At 37.0% G+C, this 26311-nt stretch overlaps 1 protein-coding gene across 1 annotated transcript in view; it reads right to left on the bottom strand.

Moving 5' to 3' along the window:
- LOC104539225 (serine-rich coiled-coil domain-containing protein 2-like) overlaps nucleotides 1-26020 on the bottom strand; it is a 33553-nt gene extending 7533 nt beyond the window's left edge. Inside the window, exons 1-7 of the mRNA XM_010182697.1 lie at nucleotides 25936-26020; nucleotides 22231-22393; nucleotides 21423-21618; nucleotides 12977-13060; nucleotides 11072-11158; nucleotides 9150-9248; nucleotides 1095-1179 (exon numbers count right to left, since the gene is read on the bottom strand). Of these exons, the coding sequence (XP_010180999.1) occupies nucleotides 1095-1179; nucleotides 9150-9248; nucleotides 11072-11158; nucleotides 12977-13060; nucleotides 21423-21618; nucleotides 22231-22393; nucleotides 25936-25978 (757 nt within the window). The 5' untranslated portion in view covers nucleotides 25979-26020. The remainder of the gene's footprint in view (nucleotides 1-1094; nucleotides 1180-9149; nucleotides 9249-11071; nucleotides 11159-12976; nucleotides 13061-21422; nucleotides 21619-22230; nucleotides 22394-25935) is intronic.
- Nucleotides 26021-26311: the final 291 nt, after the last annotated feature.

Below are 26311 nucleotides of genomic sequence, written 5' to 3'. Positions count from 1 at the left end.
GTGCATTCCTGATGAGTTGTTTAAACGAACATTGTCACAGAAATGCCAAGAGAGTATTTGAAGCACAGTTTACAAAAAACACTTGGAGATTGTTTTTTCCATGTAATTGAAACAAGTTAGGATTATTGCAATCTGAAATAGATGTAAACTTAGTTTTCCAAGATGCAGCTCTTATTATCTCCACTGGTCCTGGAAATCTCTCTTTGTTTCCATAATTTTACTGTTTCCTTTATTTCTTGTCCAAATACACTCTTGGGCTTTGCTAGGCAGTCAAACACACTGTAATTCTCAAATTACAGTACTTTTTAAAAATATAACTTTAGCTTTATGAACTAGTTATATTTCTTTGAACAATTATCTGTTTATAATGCAATACCAAAGCACAAAATAAGACTTACCATTTCTCTATGTCTACGTAAGCATACAGTTTTAAAATCAGCAATTGTCTTTTGTTTTGAAGATCCAAGCCAAGAGAACAAATGCATCTTACATCAGCCCACATTGTAGCTAGCACGTAAGGAATGTTAACAAATCATGCACATTTTGCAACAGCCACTTCAATGTATTAGAAGCCTTTTTACAACAAGTACCAACAGGAAAGAAAAAAACATTAGTTTCAGGGGAGCCATTCTGAAAAGTTAAGAAAACTTGTGAGAGGCAATGAAAACGCTACCTTCTCACCAACATTTTTATACACATCCACAATGTATTTGTGTAAATACATCCACATATGCATGCATGCCGACTTGTGAGCAAACAGAACATACACAAACAGGATAGTATAGTACAGCCATGAAAAAGAAAGGGAAAACGCAGCAAGCAAGACTTATGTTAAGACGAGACTGGAAACAAGGGCCTACTCGGGTTTGCCTGAAGAACTGCTGAAGTAAATCAGCATTTCATAATTGTTACCAAGCTGTAAGTTGTAGCTGCTTATATGCTGGCTGAAGGAAGCATTTTGGTTAGCCACAGACTATTGTGGATGCCTGGAAATCTGCCTGAGGAAGGAGGATACTACGAGATGAACAGTGCGTGCAAAGGGGAAGCTTCTACGGGAACACGGTGAGGGAGATGAGTGAGAGGTACAGACTCACTCTGTCTGCGGTGCGGTGGAACAGTCCGAGGGATGCCCTGGAATGAGCCCTGCCAGGGAGAGAAGGAGGGAGCAGAATACCCACCCTGTGCAGAAAGAGAGAGGGGGAGAAGTATAATAAAAAAAAGAGAACAGGGAAAAACAAGACACCAAAAAGCCACACCATTCCTTTTCTTTTTTTTTTCCCCCCAGAAAGGTATCATTATATTTCCAGTCGTTCTACTTTGTATATCGCATGCTACTAAAGCCCGTAGGAAAAAAATGACATTGATGCCCTAAACTAGTCAGAAATCTTACAAAACACCTCAATTTTCATTCAATGTATATGCATACATTTCTGTTAAAGATGTTTTTAAGGGAGAAGTACAGGAGTTGAACTTTCAATGTTAAAAATACATGCCAAAAGTGGTATTTTTACAGCTTTCAAAAATGTTTTAAAAACACCTCACTGAGCAGTAAGTTGCTTAATACTGATCTACTGGGAAACCAGTCAGCTTTAGTTTACAGCAAAGAATTCCTAATGAATAGGAACAGATTTTCTAGCAAATTCTGGTGCTTTAGAGTCCACTCATCTTTTGATAAAATTATGAAATGTGAAAGAGGAGAGGTGACACGTGACCATTTCCCTTGCACTTTGCTCTTGGAGCTTGAGCCCTCCACTACAGGATCAGAGAGCCGTGCACATCAGCGCCATGCAGGGTTTGCCTGTCAGATGTCTCAGACCACCACAGAAGTGACACACTGTGGCTGCTGCGTTCTCAAAACAAGAGAGTAATTTTCTACACTCTGTCATTTCCTCCATACCCTTACCTTTAAAAGAAATCTATCCAACTTGGAACTGCCCTCTTAAATCACATCATCTTGACAGGTTTAAGTCTCTACAACCCTTTCACCATTTAGCAGCTCAAAACGTTTTATGAGTTCTGGAATATTAGTGCCAACATTACTGACCACCATTGCGTCCTGGCTACCAGTAACCAGCAGATACCAGCAGCAGCCAGATTCAGACACCATGTGTGAGATGTAACTACTTAACACAAACAGTTAGTCAAGGCTTGGAATTTGCTAGCCAGAACATTTTTAAACTTGAACAGGAAATAATGAAAGAAATCTGAAAAGACTTCTTTGTTCTTCTTCAGAAGTGGAGGTAAAACAATTATTGGAGTAAAATCCAAGGGAAAAAATGAAAGAAGGTCTTTAATCTGATTCTCTCTAGACAGACATATTGATCACCTAACACGTTTCACAGTCCTCCATCAGCAGCCATTAGCATCAACACAATTAGTAGACTGCTGCATGAAAGAACATCAGTTGTAGCTTCAGTCAAGCAATATGACAATTTGACTAATAGGTTGCATCAGCTAAGTAGGTATTAAATAAAGAAATACTCCTGGGAACAAGATTAATCAATGAATGAATGATGAAACATCAACAAAAGCTTTAGATTTTCACAGCGCTGTACAAAAGAACATTTCATTTTCAGGCTTATTCACATTTCATCCTCAATTGTGTCAGGGTGGTAGAACAATAACAAATTATTGCCATTTTCTAAACGTAACTGAATCTCCAGATAGTAAAAAACACAGTATCATCAGGCACAGGTGTCATCTTGTAGAGCCTTGTTTGAGCAATGGGCTTTCTTCAGGCTACTTTGAAATTTTAATGCATTAAGAAGAGAGGTGAAAATTTTGTATCCTCTCCCTTCCTATCTCTAAAAAGAGATTAAGACAAGTACAGGCCAGCTGAGCTACATAACAGTTATGATACTACTGTAAAAGTAGAGAAATATTTAGATGTCTTGATACATTACAGCAATTTTTAAGCATCCATGTTAGCACTTCAAAGCACAGCACTAAGTATAGTCTTGTCAGTAATTCTTCATGGTATTTAATCATTACTCTGACTGGGGAAGTAAATGAAGAAAGCGCAAGTAACTTCCTTCAGCGTTTTGCCTGCTATACTGAACTGCTCTCCAGGCACTGCTCAGTCCCCTTCCACCAAATGCTGGAGAATGTTCTATAACTTGAGAAGCAGAAGTAGCTTTTCCTCTGGCAGCAGTCTTGGGAGCTTACACTGCTCCACACAAGCAAGTGTCAAATAAGCATCATATTTCTCATGTATAAGAAATCATGACAACCATTGTTTAACTGTACAGCAAATAAGGTAATTAAAATTAACATCAATTGAACCTAGTAAGAACAAAGAAATACAGTACTGGGATTTTATTAAGATGGGTACTATGAATTACACTGATTTCACAAATTATAAAGGTTGTACTGATACCATACACATAGCACATTATGAGTCAAGTAGAAGATGGCTTTTAAAAAATTGTATTTTACAGAACTCCAGCAAATTTACAAAGCTTTCTCCTTTAAACAACAACTCACATCCATCCCCTTCTATCGGTCAAATGTACACTGAGGTTCCCAAGAAATCCAAAGAACAGGAAAAAAGAAACACACACTAACAAGCCCGTCTCCTCAGATGATGGTACATTTTCAAAATACACAGAAAATGTGGCAGTTTCTCATTCGATACAGGGAAGAAGAAAAACCTGAGTCACAATTTACTTTACGCTTGATTATTAAAGAGTCTATAGAACTCATAAGCAACCAATGTTAAAATTGAAAGATGAGAACGTGACTTACCTCAGCTTGTATTAAAAAAAGTAACTGATGGGATTCTTCTGGTTCAGAAGCCTAGTCTGACACAGATCTTTCCACTTGCACTTTAGTGTTAGACAACAGACAGAACAGATCCTCCCCTCAGCTCTTATGTGTGTCCAGCCACTAAGCTTAAATCTCATTCCTCTCACTTCTCAGATATTGGAATTGTGAGATAGCAAAAACATCCCAAAAGAGAAGCAATTCAGAATTTTAAAGCCAGGCAAAACAGGAGACTCAGGAGTGGAAAAGTAAGAGCAGCTGAAGTAAAGCTGCCTACAAACCAGAACAAAATGACAAATGTTCTTCAGAGATTCTGAGGAATTGTACAAATGCTGCTAAACACTTGATGAAGTTCTGGCCCTAACTGCACTGCAAAACCTTTTTGGTTGTTTTGGGGTTTTTTTTGGGTTTTGTTTTAAAAAGTCTACTACAAAGATATGAAGGTCAGAGTTCTCCATTGCTATGAAGAAACCTCAGCCTTAGAATAAGCAGTCTTGTGAACAAAAGCAATTGCTTCTAGCGGAAATATTTCTAAGCTATTGCTGCACAGTAATTTTGGGCCAATAGCCAAATATTCCAGTTCTTTTCCCAAGGATACACCAGTATCTAAAACTGCTACTGCTTTAAAAAGTCTTTTCTGCTGCAGAAACACAAACACAAGAAAGATCCATTTTTATTCACACAGCTGGAGCCTTTGAGCACTTCCAAGAAGTGATGATTTTTGCTACATCTCACCTAGCAAGTTGTCTGCAAACTCCGAGCTCAACATCATGAACAGATCTAGAATGACATACTTTTAAGTATCAGTGCAAAGTGTTTTTGCAGCAGTCTCCTCTTGCTAGCCTGGGACCCAGAAAGCTGTTATGAACAAGCAGTTCTGATATGCAAGAGTCTTTTTTCAAAGTATCCAGGTAAAAAAAACCAAACCCCAAACCAATTTTTTTTACACTAATCCAACAAGAGTTGCCCTTGAAGGCTTCAAAGGACCTCTTTTCTGTGCGTGTGCCTGCATGTTGTGCACTGTTAATGTAAGAGAGCAACAGGCACGCACAACATGACTATCTGGTCCATAGTACTTGCTCACCAAGAACGTACATTGTAATAGATCAGCAAGTGAACAGAGTACTGGACAACAAGAGAAACCTGGACTGAATGTGAAAGTAACACTAATATAGAAACCAGGCTTCAAAACCTGGAAGTTTCAATTCGCAGTTGCAGAGTCAAAGCATACAGAAAATTTAAGGCTATGGTGGAAGGAGATACTCAAAGACAACATGACACAAAGACAGGCAAAGTACTGTGAAGGTTCACCAAAACAACCGACATGAAAGGCTTTGGAATGACAAACTGGAATAATGCTCACACAGAAGGCAAAGAACGCATCTCCACACAGAAGTAGAGAAGAGATGTAGCAAACAAAAATATGCACGCTCTCAGGCAAACTGAATTTTCTGTTGTCATTTTACCAGAAGCAAGAATAAATTTGTACACACATTTAGGCAGCAAAACTTACTCTCATCATTGTGTACTATTCTGAGTGCAAGGAGAAAAATCAGCTTCTACTGCACACACTCTGCTATTGCAGGGCATGGAAAAGCACCCGTGAACTAGGAGAAGTTGTGTTATGCTAAGGAGCTGGACCTCAGGGGCCCAAATCCTTTACAGACATCTTCATATTCAAGCTTTGTAGTTTGCTTGCTTATCTTTTACTTCTCAGCATCTGCAAACAACCTTTCCAGTTCGAGAAGCCAAGTAATTTGCCAACATAAACATGACATCTAACCCCTTTAGAACTGGCAGTATTTAGTATTACAGAAACAATGCTGTAAAGCCTGTGAGACAATAGTGACAGTATATGCTCACATTTTTCTTCTTCGTAAGCTTTGTTCATCAACATTAATTTCTTCAGGTAATTTTATGTTCAATACCTTGCTACAGATTTTGGTTTTGTGGGCTTTGTTTTTGTTTTCTTCATGCTGTTTAAATGATAGGCACAAATTAAGTGAATTCAGTACACAACATCTACGAGAAATCCTTCTAGAAACATCATGGTCTACCCCGTCAGTAAATAGGTGTACAAGCCTTTGATGAAGAAGCCTGAAGATGGCTAACCAAAAATCACGTTTGCAAGTTATCACTGTCAGCAGACAGTCAAATGACGTAAGGTAGTTTTGAGCATACTGTCAGGATACTACTAACAAAAACCACCATGTAGCAGATGCAGCACCTGGGCAGAAGTTTAATTCTTAATATGCCCAATTTTAAAACATTTATCTTCAGCCACTAGGTTTTATTACATGGAGTACTAAATTCCAAGGATTAAGCTAAAGTTGCATAGCTTCCATTCATGTACATATTTACCTTTAAATAGGTAAAAACCCTAAAATTACTTTAAAAAACTATATGGTCCCAGAAGATAATAACCCCAAACAAGTTTATAATCACATCAGGATGGACCATCTTCTAGAAATATCTGGTAATAAAGGAAGAACAGATGACTTTCTAAAGAGAATGTTTCATTATATTCACCTGCCTATTTCCTGAGAGAACAACACAGTGCTGAGAAATTACTGTCCATATTACAAATGGACAGCAGAACTGTAAGAAATTACTGCAGTTCATATGGTCTTAAATTCCTAACTTAAATCTTCTAATAGCCAATTTCCACTCTCACTATTCCCTAGTTTACTCTAGCATCTACTCTTTATGAAACATTACATGTGTTCATCAAGAATGTTTCTGGAAGCATTTAAAGTATTTATTGAAACAATAAGTTACTGTAAGTGTGATCCTAGGCTGTTATTTATGCTTCAGGAATCAACACACAGTATCAGTTCTGCTAGAATTTGTAAACTGTCAGAATAATCTTGAATCTAGCTAAAGTAACTTCCTGATATTCACCATCATTTGAAGTGACTGACAACTCTTAGAGGAAAAAAAATCAAGTAGTTAGAATATTCATCAACTTCAATAACTGTTAACAAGCGTAAAGAAGAAAAAAACCATACATGCCTCAAAGGAGTTGTACGCTCATTGCCAAGATTTCAGTTATAACATGGTTTTAAAAGACGTAGTCTATATAAAACCTTAATCAATTCATAAACATTAACTGCATTTCAATATTCATATCATGTTTAGGACCAATAAATCTGATCTCCCCCAGCCTGCTCTCTCAGTTCAAGACCATTAGACTAAACTGAACAAGAATGCTAAAAAAAGCAAAACAACCATTTCCTTTATGACTTTTTTTTTGTGAGAACACATTTTACTAGGATATCTCCTGCTATTTCCATTTATTGGACTCCTGCGTTAAGAAAATAGAGCCAATTGCCTCCCCTTTCCATTGCATGTGATGATCAAAAATGATTTCGTGCCAAGGCTTTTTCTACATTTATACCGCTATTAAGCTATGCATTAAGCATAGAAATGCATGCTAGCAGAACTATGAACCAGAAAGTTGAGGTCTGATCATCAGAACTGGAACTTCATTACAGCAGCAAGACTCTCGACCCCTTTAAGAAATCCTGCATTAAGGAGCTCATATCAGTTTCTGTTCGCTTGCAGAAAGCCTCCATATAACTTACAAATCTGTAAAAGAGAAGGCATCCAAAAAGCCATTCTGTGCAAAACCTTCCAGGTCTCATTTACAAATAAAAGTTCCTGGAAAGCAGTGTATTTTGAAAATTTGTCAATACTTCATGAATTTTCCTAATTCCTGGATCAATTTTCATGAGAAACTTTTCATGTAAAGATAAAAATATTGAGATGTTTGTAATACACATCTAATGAGCAAATGCCTACACACATATGTAACAAAAATATCCACTCACATACACAGCCAAGCGTGAATACAGCAGAAGTCTATTGGGTTTTGGTTGGTTTGCCTGTTTTTTAAAATTATACTCACCCTTAACCTGAATTTCCTCATGACAAAAAAAAAAACAACCCAGAAAGTATCCCTTTGAAGAAAACTACTGAATAACTTAAAAGAAATACACTTCAACCTGACCAAAACAGACGGTTGGGCTAAATGACCAATTTTACCTAAGAGATCAACACACAATCCCCACCTTCACGAATATCAATTAACGCCACAGGCTGCTCAAACTAAAGTTTCTGTAGTTAGCAACTAACTTTCAACAGTTACTAATCTGTTCCTGAATTTATGTGGACAGTGTTAGGGAAAAAGAAAAAAAGGAACATGGAAACAACAGTAGCCACTGGCTTAGTAATAGTATCAATGCAGAAAAACATGACCTGAACGCCACAGATAGGAAGTTAAACTTGGAAAAAATAAACAATACAAAAACTTCAACGTCACAGGAAAAGAGAAACAAATGGGATAAACATCCAAGACATTACACACACTTTCTGGAACAGAGGTGTTGGATAAAAATAAAAGCTCCGCAAGGTTATGATCTCTTGGGTACTTATCAGACAGAAAACAGTTGGAAAGCATGATGTCAACAGGACAAAGCTGCCTGCTAGCAACTGGTGAACGTACAGCCTGGTGGTACTTCTGTCCTAGCACCATGTATTTAAAAGACTAATTCCAGAAGGAGAGCAGGGGTGACTTATCTTTACTACAATCTTATATCAAGTAACTCAAGGCAGGGTGAAAAACAAATGAAGCCATTTTTAACCTTTAAGATAAACCTTTTAGGATTCTCTAGCTACAGCAGTAGCTTCAAGATCCAAAGACTACGTGCTGGTAACTGACAAAAGCCTTGCTTATCATTCAAAAGTAATTCTTTATTATTAAATAATATCAAATGTGTTGTCTCTTCCCCATCTGAAGTATTCTACCAGTGTTACATAAAGAAAGCAAACGTGATTCATGAAACAACATATGGGAATGAAGATGTTCTTTGTCAAAGTGATTTTCACCCAGTGATTTTTCGGATTACTTAAGCTCTTCAAATGAGTGATAAAAATATTTTTTACAGATATATAAAAAAATTAACTTTTGGTTTTATACTTCGCACTGGAACTTAGAATACACTGGTGCTTTTCTCAACAAACGTGAAATCATCAACAACGAAAATCAGGAAAAAAAATCTAAGAGCGATACCTATGGCTTTAAAGTCAGGACACTGGAAAATAAATAATGTGCTAATAGATATACAGCTTGTATTGACGAACTTAAATAGCTCAAAGGGAGATTATTTTAAGAGGAGACTTCTAAAGCTTAATGACTTATTTTAAAAGAAACCATTGTGATAAATGTTTAAATAAAAGAATGTAATGGATGCACAGCAAGAAGGATAGCACTCTCCATACAGCACAATCTCTTAAACAAGGCCAACCTAAGTGACAGGAGAAGTAATAAAACTGGGGAATGAAATGCAGACAGTCATAACCGAGAAGGATTGGCACGTTTTACTCACAGAACTCCTCCTCCAGGAGGTTTGTGTAAATTTGTCAGCATGCGTGCATGTTGCCCCTGTAGGTTTTTGACTGTCTTTCTGGCAGTTACATCTTGTGGCCTGAATCACCACCAAAAAGAGAAAAAGAAAGGAGAATGTTAGAAAGTAACTAAGCCTCTTGAAAAGCACAGTCAAGGCCTAGTGTTCAAATATCATGCAATACTTGACAGTGTAACACAATACGATTAAACTGTAAAAAGTAGCACAACTGCTTCTTTTCCTGGAGAACATTTAGAAATAATCTAGAATACATGCTGGCTTTTGGAAAAGGTATGTGATTCACTGAAATCTCTGAAGCACCACATTCTTTAAGTCTCCTTTCAATAATTGTAAGTTTTACCCATGTTTAAGCAATGTTCCTTAGCCATGACAAAGTTTTCAGTTACTACAGTACTTAGGTATATGGCTTTTCACAAGGGCAGGTAGCGATAGAATGAGGGGGAATGGTTTTTAACTGGAAGAGGGTAGAGTTAGACTGGATATTAGGAAGAAATTCTTTACTGTGAGGATGGTGAGACACTGGCACAGGTTGCCCAGGGAAGCTGTGGATGCCCCCTCCCTGGAAGTGTTCAAGGCCAGGTTGGATGGGGCTTTGGGCAGCCTGGTCTGGTGGGAGGTGTCCCTGCCCATGGCAGGGGGGTTGGACCGGATGAGCTTTAATGTCCTTTCCAACCCAAACCATTCTATGATTCTGTGACTTAACAGGGAAGGAAAGATCTTCTTTCAGAAATCTTTGAAGGTTGATGGTAAGAATAACATACCGGAAAATCAACACTTACTGCGAAATACTAACAGACAAGATAATTTGTTATAATATGCTATGATCTCAAATTCTATTGTTTAAGCAGCAGAGCAGAAAGCAAAAACTTAACCTTTCACTTTTTTCTGAGAGGGAATGATCACACGCTAGACGGGGAGAGGATGAAGACCACCGGTCAGCTTCAGTGCACGTACATACAAAAGCACCTGCTAAACATTTCACTGGAGATTTTAATCACACAAGACTGTCTCCAGCCATGATAAATAAATATGGTGTGCACCTCTTGGCATCTCATCTACCCTGCATTTAAGATCTTGCTCTAACTTGAAATAGCTTGAAAACGTGGAACTATGTTACTAGATGACTAGATGTCACAGCAGATGACTTTACCAGAATGAAATCCAGATAGATGCATAGTAAAATCCAAAGCTAACTTAGAACAAGAGCAAAAAGGCGTGTGTTACTTTTGCTAGAGGACTTGTGTCTGTATGAACCTAATTCATTATGAAATAACTTTTATTTATTTGGCTAATTTAATCTTACTATTCAATACGCTTTGTTTTGTTTTTAAAAAGAACCAACTCTGAATACCATCGTGCTCAGCATTAAACTCTGTGGTGGAATTTTTATCAAACTAGTGGACAGTAGGGAGAGGAAAGAAAAACCCCACCCACTCACCCACCAAAAGTCTTGAACCAGAACGATGGGTCCAATACATGTTAATTTAAAAAATATTTTATGCTTAAAGTGGCTTATCTTTAGTCATTGTTATTTCTGAACAGCTTCTAGAATTATGTTCACAGTGTTTGATCTGGAAATGAAATACATTTAACAATCACATAAACATTCTTGCTTTGTGCCACACATACAAATCATGACTGGCCCACAGAATTAAAGATCTCAGGTATACAGCTGCAAACACACGAAAACACATGGAATTGGTCTGCTAACTGAACCTTTACAGACTCATGGGTCAGGCAGGTCTAAAACTAACCTAAATCTACCATTGTGAAAGTGTAAGAAAAATATTAGACCTCTAGCCTTCTTTAAGCCTTCATAAGAATTACCTATAACACTGCAGTGCACACTTGATATTTCGTTAAACATTGAGTGTTATACTTACAAGTTGATTCTCTAATTGGTTGATTGTTTCATCCTTTTTCTTCAGTTCATCTTTAAGCTGCTTGATCTCGTTCAGCAGATCATCCATCTGCAATAGAACAGCGGGCAATAAGAGGTTTTGTATAAGGGCCTCACAATCTACATCAACACCTCTAGAGCACATACATCCATACTGTTCATAGAGGGCTGGCAGTAATAGTAGCACAGGCTTTCTTCCTCTTACTCACATGGTGAGATGGGCTGTAGGCATACAACCTGAAGAGTGAAGAGACTTGACTAGAAGTCTCTCGAAGAGACAGAGTTGAGCTGACTCAGTCGATTTTCAGGGTATAAGTTACATTCATCTACATTTTTGACACATTAATTCATCTGTTGTACAAGCAACTGACATCAGGTAGATGAGCATTCTTAGCCATCAAATACTACCTATACTCTTGTTTATCCAAGAACGGAAAATAGTGAAGCTTAAAGGTTAAGTAAGCTCCTATTTAAAAATCATTAACATAAAATGATAGAAACAAGAAGAAAATAATTTAGAAACATAAGCATAACTACATTTACTGAATGCAAAGACCACAACTGATTTGAATAAATCCTACTAAAAACTCAAAGTTAACTTAAAATGCAAAGTTCAGAGACTAAAAAAAACTGGTAAACATGCAAGAGTGAATTTTTTAAAAACCTCTTCATCACAAGGTAATTTTAATGTCTTTTATAACTGTGCCATTATAGTTAGGTCATATTTGGAGTAGGCCATAAATTTAGGGGCATATTTTAAACGAAGAAGCAGCCTAAATCTACTGTTTCAGTTTCACTGGAAATGTTATTAATTACTGCTTCAGGACAACACTCAGACTGATTTGTTGTGCAATTTTTCAAACCTTATGCCGGTATCCATTAAAGAAGTGACAATTCTAAATGTCAGTTAAACCTAAGACAAAGATCTTAAGATTGTGAGGGAGGTGACTGTAGAAGGACCAACCAGTACAACAAATACGTCAGAGAACAATTAAAGAGAAGAGAGGGCCTAGATGTTAACAATGTAGAAGCCAGAACTGCTAAAGGATGATGCATATGGATCTACAGCTTTGGCAAACCTCAAACCTCAACACCAGGATTTGGACAGACGACCGCCAAACAGCACTAAGGCTGTAAGTGTTCCTCACTTTCAGGAATAATTTCTAATTTCACTGTATCTTCTGCAAGAATTGTTCCCTTCCCGTAAGAGCAGGATTAGTGATCTTTCTATACTGATTTTACAATAAGAGCCTCAAGCAACACTATAGAACCTTACCACTGTAGAAAGCACAACATTACAAGTCTGCGACCATAAAATATGATTGTTTTTGGAATATCCATTGTGATTGCTTCTTCCTTCAATACCCATTCTAAAACATAAACACATCTCTGACTTTGTGAGGTTCATGTAGTTTAAGTTACACCTGCGATACCTGCATTATCTCAGAGGACTTTAGATGAAAGATATTTTAAACTGAATCCAACAAGAAATGTAATGAAACAGAACAAGTAATAGATCAAGTATGGTATGATTATACTTCAAAGCAGAAACTGTCCTTTCAAATTTTAACACTTATCATGCAGGTAGAAAAATTCTGACAGAAGTTACTCTACAGCTGTTAATTCTCATATAACAGTTACAAATAAAAAAGAGGGAAAGTTATTTTAACTATTAAAATTGCACTAGCATTTGTTAAGGATGTATTTTAAAAAGCCAAAGAAATCCTTCCATTTTAACAAAACTGAAAATATGAAGTATAACAACATAGGCTAGGTTTGCATTTAAATAGATGAAAGAAGTAGGAAGCACAGAAGTTATTGATTTGTGTTTTTTTAACACAGACAGGCTAATATCTCATATTTCATAGGGTAAATCACTGTCATTTACCTTAAAAGTTGTCTCAGGTTCTTGTGGTTCTGGACTTGATGGAACTGAGAGTGAGATGTCCTGGAGCGACACGTTTTCATCATTCTGTGAGAACAAAACCAAAAAAGCTCAAACTACTTGCTGAAACAAGTCCCTTGTAAACTTGCTTTTAAGTATGGAGGTGCACCACCTCTCTGCTGAGCCTGTCACAGAGCTGAACCTCTTCCATAGTCTTGTGATAAGTTCTCAGGTTGTATCGTGATGTTGTGTTCAATCTCAGTGTGGTACAAACCCAGAGAACTATTACAATAGTTATGTTATGGCTATTGAAGGCCATAACCCTCCATTTCCTTAGCATTAAATAACACCTTCCCAACCCTTTCTGTCCATTTCCTCCATCTGCTATCTTCTTAATAATAAAAAAAAAAGTCTTCTACCTCACAGTAGTCTCCTAGATTTGTTAGGATTCTTTGCAAGGAGCTTCTTTACCCAATGACCTCACAGCCTAAGATACTGCATTTATAGATTATAAGAGCATCACGTCCCAAATCCTGTCAAACACCACTACCAGGCTGAGCCAGCAACTCCCCAAAACCACAAGAGTAAAACCGCAGCTCAAATGCTGAAGATTCCTAAGGGAAAAACCCACAGTAGACCTGTTCATGTTCTTTATGTCCATGAGGTATGGTTTTTTGGTTTCTAATCCATGAGAAATATTTCTTATACATTAACTCAAAGCCAAATAAAGATCAAGGAGCTTTTCCAGATGCAAAAAAGCAAAATATTAAAACTTATGAACTTGCAACAATTCAATTTTTACTTTTTCTTATAGTCACTAATTACTTGCAGCCAAAATATGCACAACCATCACCAGACTTAAAGATAAAAATACTAAGAACTATCATAGAGTCACCAACTACTTTTGCCATACTACAGAGTAGTAGTGTTTTGGGGGTTTTGTTTCTTTGTTTTTTTAAATTCTTGGCTTTGCTCTTCTTTTTTTTTAATTTTTGTTTAAAATGACTATTACTTGTGAGAGCAGTCAAATTTCAAGGCTTCTGTCTCCTTAACATAGCAAATATTTCAGTTTACACTGTCCAACACGCAGTTGTATTCAATTCACCAGAAGCTGCGTGTCCCTTCTGGGCACATCTGCAGCATGTGACTGGCTGATGGAGCAGGAATTCACAGTCTATAAGTCCTGATGCAATGTTTTGAAATATTTTGCACAGTAATATAATAAAGAAAAAGTTATATTTAATCCAAAACATTTATAAAGCGCTAGCGGAAATGAGCAGCAATTAACAGAGTTCATTAACGTTTGTTATTTTAAACAACTACGACAACAAATAAATACACTCAGAAGACGATGTACATCAGCCAGCCACAGTGAGGGAGTAATCATGGAAATGGAAAAAACACAAGACAAGCTATTTCAACCAAAAGTATCTTCTATGGCTTTTAAAAGCTGTAGCACTGATACCTCTGGTATACCTTTTATTCCCATTCAAATACATGTAGAGAAGCAATAAAGCTTTGCACAGCAGCAGATTATGACCTAATTGCGAAGTGTGTTAGTATGTCACATTCTCTGGTGATTTAAATCAAGTACTCCAGCCCAGCATCATACCTGAACAATATCCACTAGCAAAGTAATAACTAAGATCATTTGCATCAATTCCCTTACCACAGTTTAATTATCTCAGTACATTATAATTAAACCAGTGCAACTGAAAAAAACCAAACCTTCTAGCAGTATTAGTGGGAACTTAAACATCCCATTGTGAACATGCAAGGATTAATCTAAGAAACACTTCTTGTTCTGTTTTTTGTTTCTTGATCATGTTGCTAAAATGAGAAGAGGGAAGGGTAAGACTATCCATGTAGAAAAAAACCTAAACCAAACCAAACCAAAAGAACAGCAACGAGGATATTAGAATTAGCAGAAAAGATTTAGTAAAACAAATAGCATGTGCATAAAACAAGTGCCATTTTTAGTAGCCTAGAAATGACATGCTGAGATACCATCAAGTTTGTAAAGTTGGAGAGAATACACAGTTTAACCTTCAGGTAAAGTTACAATAAGCTTTATAAAGCTCATTATCACATCGCAACAGGCAACATAGGAAGCTGCTCAGCTCTCAGTCTTGACCTAACATTTTTACGATAGTAGAATACATTATTTATTATAATATAATCATGTCTTTAGAACAGTTGGATTAGACTCATCTGTGCCAAATGTAAAAGATGCTTACAAAAACAGTAACACCAGATAGTTTGACAGCTATAACAAAAACAAACGCTTATCAAATTAATCAAAAACTAAGTTCTACTTGGAAACATAAGCAGCAACAAAACATTTTACTACTTTCCCTAGCAGAAGACTGCTTCTGAAAAACAGCAGCATCAGAAGAAAAGCATAGTTACAAATGTTCTTCACTGTTTCCTAAGTTTAAAACATTGCCACAAACAACTCACACCTTACATATTCTGGCAAACCTGGTGTAGTTACTGTAAACATTACTGGCAGTTTAGGCCTGAAGACAACCTGCAGTATGTAAACTGACAGTGGACTAGTGCTGTAGACACATTTAGTTAGTTATGTAGGGACAGGCTTCAGTTGGGGGTTGATTATTTTAACCTGATACAAACTCGTGTATGTATTTGCATGCATGCAACGTTTAACCACGAATACACTCAAGAAACAGTTAAGTTATATGACAGTGACTGATCATTCCACAGCCCTTTTCTTCTTGTTATGAGTGTCAGCCATGCATGTGAATCACTACCTGTCTACAGTGATTTTCAACTCAATCACATTTACTGGAAACTTTCTGCTGAATTGAAGTCAGCAGCACACACTGTGCCTTTTGGTCAGCTTTGGGTAGTCCCTATGTAATAAACTGAGGTAATCAAATGACTCAAGATATTTTTTTAAGTGATTCGTAAAATTACAGCAAACCTGGCATCTGAAACCATTACAAAATATCCCAGCAAGACTTAGAAAATCATCCTAGGTTTCCTAAGAGCTACATAAAGAGAACACGTGGTTGTGATGGAAAAAAAAAAAATCCACAAATTCCCTTCAAACACTTCTAGAATACTCAAAGACCAAAAGGTTGCTCTTAGGTTTTTTTGAGCAACTTTCTGAAGCCTTGAGATATAGTTCACACCTTTTAACAACATTTCAGTGTTTATCAGCGTAGTGCCTATACCACAAATCCAGAAGAATACCTAAAGCTGTACAACCATGACTATATCAAAGTAACCCCATTTAATGGTGAGTATTATTTCAGCTTCATATTCCTTTTCTAAAAGGTATCTGCTAGATAAACATAATACCATCTTAATTATCTTAAAAGTCAAGTTACTACTATCAGGTGACTTTATTATTGTAGAATGCACTCATTACAGTTTTGCAACGTACACATAGGTAGACTACGTAACAAGCCCTTCTTCCCCAAGTGTTAACACTGTCATGCACCTTATTGCTCTTGACAATTTCCTACACGTCAAACATGTTTGCACACCCACTCGCAAATGTCAGTCTAAACTGAACCACTTGATGATCATATTCTCAAGTCTGCATCTGTCATTTCTAATCCAACTCAAGAACATGAACTAAGAGTTATGGGAATACCCCTCCACCATGGCTGTCACAGGTACACCACGATTCACACAAATACAAACAGCCACAAATTGAAACCTGTATGTTTGAGTGTCTGCACTTAATATGCTCTCATGACATTATTTTACAAGCATGAAATCTTGACTATGAATGACACACAAATCCCTGTTCGCGCTTCGCCTTACAAATTCCCAAAGAACTGACATTGCTTTTCGTAAACAGAACACTAATTTTTATTTAGTGCCAGATTACTGTTTATGAAGAAGTGTATCAAACAAGTATTTAGACAAGAACAACCTAATAAAAAACCTCACTACCTTTCTAACCTACTGTGCTGATCATACATAGCAGTAGTTAACTGAATATAGATTCAGTACTGAGCTTCAAGTACTGCAGTATTTCTGTTGATAAACAGCTCAGCAGCTCAAAAAATGCCACATTCACTTGTAGTTGCTCCTATCCTCTCAGCTGTTACATGTTCTCATTCTATGTGCCTCTACTTTAAAACAAAAAATACACCCAAATCAAAAGTCAAGCCCTAGGACTAAATACACCCTAATAGTCCCTAGAACATGTTTCAGCATTACAAACACGCACTTCCTACACAGCATACAGCTACTGCAGCTGTTCTCACTGCCCCCCCTTTCTATCTTCCCTTTTTCCCTTGCTTTCTTCGGGTGATATTGCTTGCAGGGTTTATTTAAAAGCACACATAAAATAAAGAAAAACTGTGAAGCTTCTAGAAGAATAGAAGAGACAAAATAAAGGGTATTCTCTCTCATAAGAAATCTCCTATATTGCTTCAGAGGACGATAAAAAGCTCAAAGCCTAAAGACAACAGTTGTTTCCATTACAATAACATATTTCGAATTTCTCTATTACAAACATCAACCCATTAGAAGCAAACGTGTTTTCTGCAGTTATCTTGTGGCTCCCTAGCAGCATAAGCTGCTTTTTAACGCAGAAGATTTTACAGGAATATACCACTAATAGCACGCTAATAATTTCATCTTGAGAATTCTTTCAACATTCCAGCCTCTACAGCTCATGAAGGCATTGAAAAACGCTAAACACACGTTTCTGAAGTTATTCAAGGATTATTAAAGTTTTATCAAGGTCTAACCTTTGATTTCCAGGTTTTCTTCAGTACAAATTACTCATTTGAAGAGTCTTCTCTGCTAACAGCATTTCTATGACGTTGCACACAGAAAATTCATTACATGTCCATCAGGCAGAGGGTGCTATTTCCCTGCTGACTACTTGGCATTTCGAGTGTAGCTTCATTCAAATGTTAGCACAACTGAGCATCATACATAGTTTCCTTTACTCCCTGTCAAACACTTAGAACGATAGGCCAACAGCGAACCAACTCTTTATACTTAAAATCTGCAAATTGTATTTGCTAGTGTTTGTTGTTTTCTTTATTTGTCTCTTTCAAGCACAGTGAAGTCACTGAGGTGAACTATTTTGTGGTGAAGAAAAAAAAGTAACAATTGTAGGTGCAATGACAGAAAGAAACCTTTGCATTTCATTAATTACATCTGCTTCTTCCTTTCTTCAGGCTTCTTGTAACAAAGATAAATATCCCTGACAGATCTCACCAGATACAAAAAGGAAAGAACAGAATGAATACGTACTTCAAAGGTACGCAAGTGAATTACTAATCTAAACCCTCAGCAAATGTGTATCGGTGCATTGAACAATTCTGCACTACAGACTTCATTTTTTCATTCATATCTCTTCATACAAATGGTCTCGTCATATCTGATCAGTTACAATGAAGATTTGTACTTCAAAAATAGAATTTCTTTTCCATTCATGAAAGATAAGTTTAAGTGCAGTATTTTCTAGTTTTAATAAAACTTGCCCCAGAAACAAGGGCTTCACAGACCTCACAGTTCTGTGAGCTTGCTCATGTTTCAGTCCTTTTTAAAATACCAGTAAGCCCTTATCGGATACAGGACAGAGTGGTTGCAAATCATTGCTGCCATTCTTGAGAGGAAGTTACAATAGAGGAAGGTCAATCCTTGCCTACATCAAAGGCTCCGGGGCATCAGAAATAGCACAATTCTTATGTAAATAAGGGTGTTCTAATACATTAGCTCTGCAGTCTCCACCTAGAGCAGCAAGTTCGAGAAATTAATTGAGGAAGTGAAGGAAGATGAAGGAAGAAATTCAATATAAAGTAAAATATAAAAAGATAACAATATAAAAATAAAATAAAATATATTAAAAAACTTATTTACTACTAAGCATGCAAGAGAATCACCTTAGTCAATGTTTAAGAGGCATCAACCTTTAGATGTCAATTATTACTAGAGTTAGTCTTCCAAAGGATCATCTTCTCACAACACAAAGGTAGTGCTCCAGTTAAGCATTCTGTAAGAACATTCATCAGTACCTCAACACCTCCCTCTAAATAATTACAACTGCATTTACCACAAGAACAACATTACTGCAGAATCAGAGGTTACACTTACTGCAGTGATATTTTATTTATTTTTTTTTTAAACAAAGCTGCATGAGATAGAGTCCTATTCCTGATTTCACTGCTCTAAGACAGTAAGATGGCAGTATATGAGGAGTGAAGCAGGTAGCATGCGTACTGCTAGCCCTGTTATCCTGGTCAGATGGCATTCAGAAAAGGCTGAACTGCTCAAGGAATGACTTCTTCCAAGCAGAACTGGGAACACACCACCAACCCCATGCTGTTGCAGTTACATTGCTAGTAATATTCAAGGCAATTTATATACAGTTTGTGAGCTACATTCACAGCAATGAATCCAGTAAAGCACATTAAGACTCCCGAGGAATCTGCTAGGTATACAGTCATTACGTGCTATGTTCCACAATAAGCCACACTACAGTTGATTAGGTAATTGTATAAAATTGAATTTAATTACTATATCTTACTATCTTACTGTAACTGTTCCTGGGAGACCAAAGAACTAAGAACTGACTACAGCTCTATTTCTACCTATCCAAATGAAATAATATTGCTAAAGTCATAACCGGAAAAGGTAACACACCACCTTGCCTGTGGTATGACCCAGACTGAGATCAGGTCCTCGTTCAGTGTTCAGGCTGCTGAAGTTCATGTAGTTGACTGCACAATTCTATTTCTGTTCTTTATAATAAGTGAAAAAGAATTGCGATATTTTTACTCATCCCTGTTAGGGTAAGGCCTGAAATTTTCAGGAAAGGTTTAACAATTAAAAATAATGGAAAAATATTCCATACAAGTTTTACTCTAAATGTTTAGTAAATAAAAATAGTAAAGGTCTAAAGTCCTCCCCCCCTGTAGAAAGTCAACTTACTTTTACATCACTATTCATACTGTTTAAAGGGCTGGATAATACACAGGAGAGCAGAATAAGCATTCAGAAGTGTAGTGATGAGCTTTGGAAACAGTGGGTCAAAAGAGGTGGTGGTTAGGTCAGGAAAATATAGAGAAGCATTCATGACAGGACACTACTGGTTACTACAAAACTTGTTATTACAGGGAGGGAGCAAGAGAAGGTCAAGCTTTTGACAAGAGATGCATCAAGTTTTGAAGAATGCACATATTAAGAGTAACTGCTTCTTCTGTGAGTTTACTTTAAAGAAAACATAATCTGAGCTACTTGAGACAGTTTGTGTTCTGTAGCCTTTTAGAAGTCTGGCTACTATAAATCAGATCAAGATTTAAAATACAATATTCTGCAGGGCCATACACTCTTTGGCTATAACATGCACAACTTTACACAACGAACTACACGTACCCAGATCTTTTACCTGGTTGTTTAATTGTCCTTGTGTTAAAGGCATTAAAAGCTCCCTACTACCTCATGTACCAATTGCATGCTCGAGGCTGTCAGGAGGCACGGTGCGTGCAGCTCACTAACCAGACGTTAGGTTCTAGGAATACACCTTCCCTCTCTGACACGACATTATTTTTATGACAATTATATTTCATTTTGTCAGCAGAAAAACATCTCCAGTATTCTCAGTTACCACAGGAAGCAAACAGTCACATTTCTGAAAGGCACAGTCACACCCTTGAGTTAGCTCAAGGTTGATATGCTTTTTGTTTTGCTGTGCTTTTAATGCCTTACTTTTGGGGGACAAACTTACTTCCATAATCCTGCTAGAAAAGAACAGCAGTAAATCTAGAATTAAAGAGAACATCATACAGATACTTTTTAATGCTGATCTGTAAATGCCTCCAAATAAAGTATTTTTAAAGTAGCAAAGGAATTTTCGTAGCAGAAATGCCATACTTCTGCTGAGGCATCCAGCAGGTCACCAGCTCCCACAATTTGCCAAGTTTGGAGGTGAAGTGAAAAACCTCCTTAAAAGCTTATGACAACCCAGTGACTCCATACACTAGGAAGGGTAAATCTGAACACTTCCAATAGAAATGAACAGTAGGATTTGCTAAGCTTCTTGTCAAAACACACAAAAATATGAAAAGAATGAGGAAAATAAAACCTTAAGAAAAAGGTATTTGCAAGTTTGATCCATTTCAACACATTTATTTATTTTTTTTACTCTCAGCTTTTTAGGATCTTATTAAACAGAAGCTTGTCTACACATCCACTGGTTGTTTTGTTGTTTTTTTTTAATTTAGCATTATTTCCTCAGAGAAGCAGTACTTAACTTCTTTGCCGTCAGTAAAGCGCTGAAAAAGCAGAAAAAGTACTATTTTAAATAGCAATAAAAAGTACACACTTTCTTGACCACTGTAATTCAATCTATAAAAGAAATTACAATAGCCTCATAAGGCCAAACAGAACATTAGCCCATCTAGGCTCACTATCCAGCATACTTTACTGCTTTTGTTCCATTCAACCAGCTCACCTGGTGCAGCAGTCTCTTCAGTTTCAATAACTGAGTTTTTACAGCTGTGCAGTCTTGGACCATGTGCCTAAGGGTCATTTCATCAAGCATCACAGTATTCTCCGGTAAGCCCCCCAGCTGTCTAGAAGCCTGGTAAAAATTTGGTGTTCCATAGCTTTCAAAGCGACCAATAGGAGATTCTAAGTAGTTTGAGCCCCTAAAAAAATACATATATTTTTTAACCAAAACAACAAACCAAAACAACAACAAAAACCCCACAATAAAGACCAACTAGAGCTAGAGAGCATTTCATTTTAAAAGTGTTATGTAGTATGGGCTATATTCACACACTGTGACATACAGTGGAAAATAAATCGGACAATGTTAATGCTATTTCACTTAAATGCTGGGCTTTCCTTCCCCCTTGCATTTGCTCATCAGGTTTTCTATAAACTCTGTTATTCAAGTCAGCCTATAAAAACTATAGGAATACATTTAATTTAAAATCAAATCATTAAGTAAAAAGCTGTCCAAACTTAACAATGTAAGTAATGACATTAATGTTTTTCCATGGAACACAGTAATTTAGTCAAGCATTTCTATCGTATAAACACAAGGAACCAACAGTTGAATTAAAAACCATGACAGAAAAAATTTTTGAAAATAAAATGCTATAAATTTCAATAACACTCCCACCCAAACACACTCTTTATAGACAACTATTCTGAAAACATCTTGTAGTCTGTATCACTTGAGACCCTTTACTGCCAAAAGAAATTTCTCATCATGGTATTTTAATTGTTTGAGAGAAGAGAGAGAAGCCCTTTACCTGTTCAAATCGTTTTTACCATGGATATAGTGATCAGTATGGCCCAGATGATAGTGATCCTGTGTATTCCACCGCTGCTGTGGTGCTCTTTTCCAGAATCCTTCCTGATGTTGCCTAGAATTTCTGTCTTGTCTATCATAACGGCTCATATTTTCACATTCCTCTACAGAGGGCATAAAGTAACAAAGTTACAGAATTTGTTCCTAAGACCTTGTAAATAAAGTGTTTATTGTGTGCTAGTAACAGACGAAGTGTTAAATCTGTGGGGTTTTATTTTATTAAACTGATCAAAAAAGCATGCATTTTAGAACTGTCAAGCAGACTTCTGTAATGAAGTCACACTTTTACTGGCAAGTAAACTTGTTACAAGAACTAGAGCAAGCTGTAGCAGAAACTACAGAATTCAGCCTTAACAGTATTTCCAGTTTGAACAGAAAATCATTTGGAGGAAGAAAAGAAAGAATAATCCAGAAGTAACATTTTCCAGTCTTCCCTACTGACAGTATCTTAAAGCCTTTAAAAAGTTCAAACTATACAGAAACACAAAGATGGCATTTTAGAAAAAGGCCAGTACTTAATTCCAAAACAGAACAGTTTCATTACTTAAAATACATATGTACCTCATCCTATTCATCTTCTTTGTTTTTCAACCTGAGAGACATTTAATCTTCATTTACCAGAACAGCAAGCATGATTTAAAACAAGTAAACAAAGTAATCTCTTTAAAACACTAACTTCTGTAAAGCAAAGCAGATCCCACAAACTTCTTAAGGGAACAAAAGCTGTATTTGGCTACAGCTTGTAAACCACTAGAAACAAAGCCAAAACAACTGCTAACCGTGCAGTCAGAGGCAGCAAAAAAAAGGCATAAACTGTTATTCTGCCATTGCACGCTCTCCTTCACTTACCCAAGGAGTTTTTCCTCACATTGTCAGTCTTTTGCTAGGAGAATAACTCTACACAAGAGAATACTGTTTTATTCGGCTGCCTACTCGGACATAGTTGCGCATAAGACGCTCATAAACAGGCCTTCCTTCCTGCTTAGTTCCCAGCCTGCGTGTTGTTGGGAAGTGAGCCCAGTTTTACCCTGTGATTTAAAACTGCCATCCTCACTCACTGCATACTTGTTGAGCTAGATCTGTTTCTATAAATAGTGCCTGAGCGGCATCCCAGGCTCCAAAGTGAAACAAGGAGAGTTTCTGTAGGCCTGGAAAGTCTTAAGAGGCTGGTGTCAGTGAAGCCTCACAATTATGAAAGAAATGTTGGCAAAAAGTGCTATTAAAACAAATACTCATCTACAATTCAGTTTTTATCACCAAGTTCAATAACAAAAAAAACAAGGTAAGAAAATAAACTCATTCACCTGAAGTAACAGATGATTTCTTTTCCTTTAGATGTATCCTCTTACAGCTCATAATACATGAAAATTCAAGTGGGTCTATTCAAAATAAGCCCTGATAAAGTTTCTAAGTAATTTTATTATTATGATTTTCAGCTTTGGAAAATGAAATTGAGACACTGGCTAAAGACACATGGAAGACCATGAAGATGATCAGAGGGCTGGAGCATCTCCGCTACAAGGACCAGCTGAGAGAGTTGGGGCTGTTCAGCCTGGAGAAGAGAAGGCTGCAGAGAGACCTTGTTGCAGTCTTCCAGTTCATGAAGGGGTCCTACAGGAAAGCTGGGGAGGGACTTTTTACAGGGGCAGGTAGCAATAGAATGAAGGGGAATGGTTTTGAACTGGAAGAGGGGAGATTTAGACTGGATATTAGGAAGAAACTCTTTACTGTGAGGGTGGTGAGACACTGGCCCAGGTTGCCCAGGGAAGCTGTGGATGCCTCCTCCCTGGAAGTGTTCAAGGCCAGGTTGGACAGGGCTTTGAGCAGCCTGGTCTGGTGAGAGATGTCCCTGTCCATGGCAGGGGAGTTGGACCTAGGTCATCTTTAAGGTCCCTTCCAACCTAAACCATTCTGTGATTCTAGCATATTAACAAAGAACAAATTTTACTTTTTCAGGCGGTCATGTGTAGTAAAGGGAAAGCCTGGAGGTAGCTTTTTCATTCTTTTCAGACCTTCCTTGCTTAAAATTCAGTGATTTCAAGAGAAGTGATTATAGCAGGGATGCTCAGTTTATGCTACACTAATTTTATCTTGAAACCCAACTTTTAAAAAACACCAAAAATAACAGTAATTAGCTAACATTGATCTCAAACAGTAAGTTTCTCCTCCTCAATCAGCTGCTTACACAGCAGATTGTCAGTCACAGAACATATTCCAGCTCACAAACATTACTGACACTTAGCTGTAGAAGTGGGAGTAGAACTAAGATTACTATATTGACGCAATTAAGAAAGCAGTGAATTAAAAATCACAGTTAATTTGGGTCTAAATTAAATGGCTAACATTAACATTTTGATTTTGTGGCAAACATTCACCTCTAAAACGCATGTATTTTTAACAGTTTTTAAATCAGTAATTTGAAATGGAATCACTGACGCAGACCGACTGCATGATTTATAAACATGGAAACTTATGAGACATTGATCTACCCTTTAAAATTGTTCCTTAGTTTTTTCCCCAACAAATTAGAATTACTCTTACTGAAAGAAGAGCTCCTAGGCATAGGCTGTTACCTGTTCTGGAAAATTTCACAGTTATTGGGGCTGAAAAGTTGCATACTAGCACTACTGTCAGTAAGTGCTTTTCACACAAGACTGCGGAAAACTTTCTCTGAGATTTAAAAGACTAAGTACCGCACTTTGTATGTGCACACTGTTAACACATGATGTGCCACCATTGCAGTAGATGGAAGACTATATTTATTTACTGTTAATTTGTCTTCATAACGAACACACACGGAAGTCTTCACCCAAAGAACACAAAGGTAATCTCAAAAACACTGAATTTCCCCAAATACCAGCAGGCAGCTGAACAGTACACAAAATAAGGAAGGACCTTTTTCTTTCAGTGCCCGTCTGTACAAGGTAGGGCATTCTTCATTTGAAGATAAATTAGTCTCCATCAAACTTGCAGATAAAGCCAATACCCATATTCATATGACAATGACAATTCTTACGAGTAGGTCAGGAGTGACCAAAAGGAAATGCCTCAAATTTTCCAGGCCAGGATTTGAGAAAGTGTGGCAGTAAGTCACCTTACGTAGTTCATTCTTGTATGGATTTGTAATATTTTAGTGGCACCCTCACTGACAAAAAGTGCATAAAATACATCTTGAAAAAACATCTTAAAACATAAGGCTTCTGCTACATTGGACTGAATAAAATATATTAGGAGATCTTGTCATTTTGCAGAAGAAAATAATTCACACCAAGAATTACACTGGCATTCACCAAAGCTGAAAAAACGATGTTCCAGTATTTTCAAACATAGCTGAAGCATGAGACTGAAAGTTTGAAATTTATTCTACTAAAATAATTTCAAGAAACAAGGAGTGTGCAACAAGGTTGCACTTTTACAAAAGATAGTAAACTTTTAACTTCAGAATTCTTCAAATGCAAGAGTTGTATTTGGGGAACAGAAATACCACACTTTCTACATTTCAGAAAAGAAAGAGTTGTTACTTAAGGAAAATACAATCAAGGGAGCATAAGCTTATTGAAGTAGAAGCCAGAACAATGTAACTCAAATATATCTCTTAAGCCCATAATGCAGTTTCACAATAAGATTGCTTGCCTACTTTACTAACCTTTGTCATGAGGTGGGTCCTCAGGCAGGTCCACATCAAGCATGAGATCATCATCTTCGAGATCACATGAATCAAGGTTATTCAAGATATCCTGCAAGAAAGAGAATGTGAGATATAGCTGCCCCCGTGGTATTTCATTTACTGTCACAAAATATGCAATATATAGGAAAGACTGAATACTCAAGACAGAACCACCTGGTTTTTTTATACTTACAAGTCCTACCTGAATAATTTTGTTTACATGTAGTATTCTAAGTAACTATAGGAGATAACAGAAAAACCTACATACCAGGGCATTGCGAGTAATAATAAAACCAACCATGTAAAAGCTTCAGAGAGAAATGGAAGTCACACAGAATCACAGAATATTAGGAGT

The sequence above is a fragment of the Mesitornis unicolor genome, unplaced genomic scaffold, assembly GCF_000695765.1.
Source record: "Mesitornis unicolor isolate BGI_N332 unplaced genomic scaffold, ASM69576v1 scaffold4574, whole genome shotgun sequence".
Lineage (NCBI taxonomy): Eukaryota > Metazoa > Chordata > Aves > Mesitornithiformes > Mesitornithidae > Mesitornis > Mesitornis unicolor.
The sequence above is the reverse complement of the archived record's forward strand: the minus strand, read 5'-3'. Positions and strand labels throughout refer to the sequence as shown.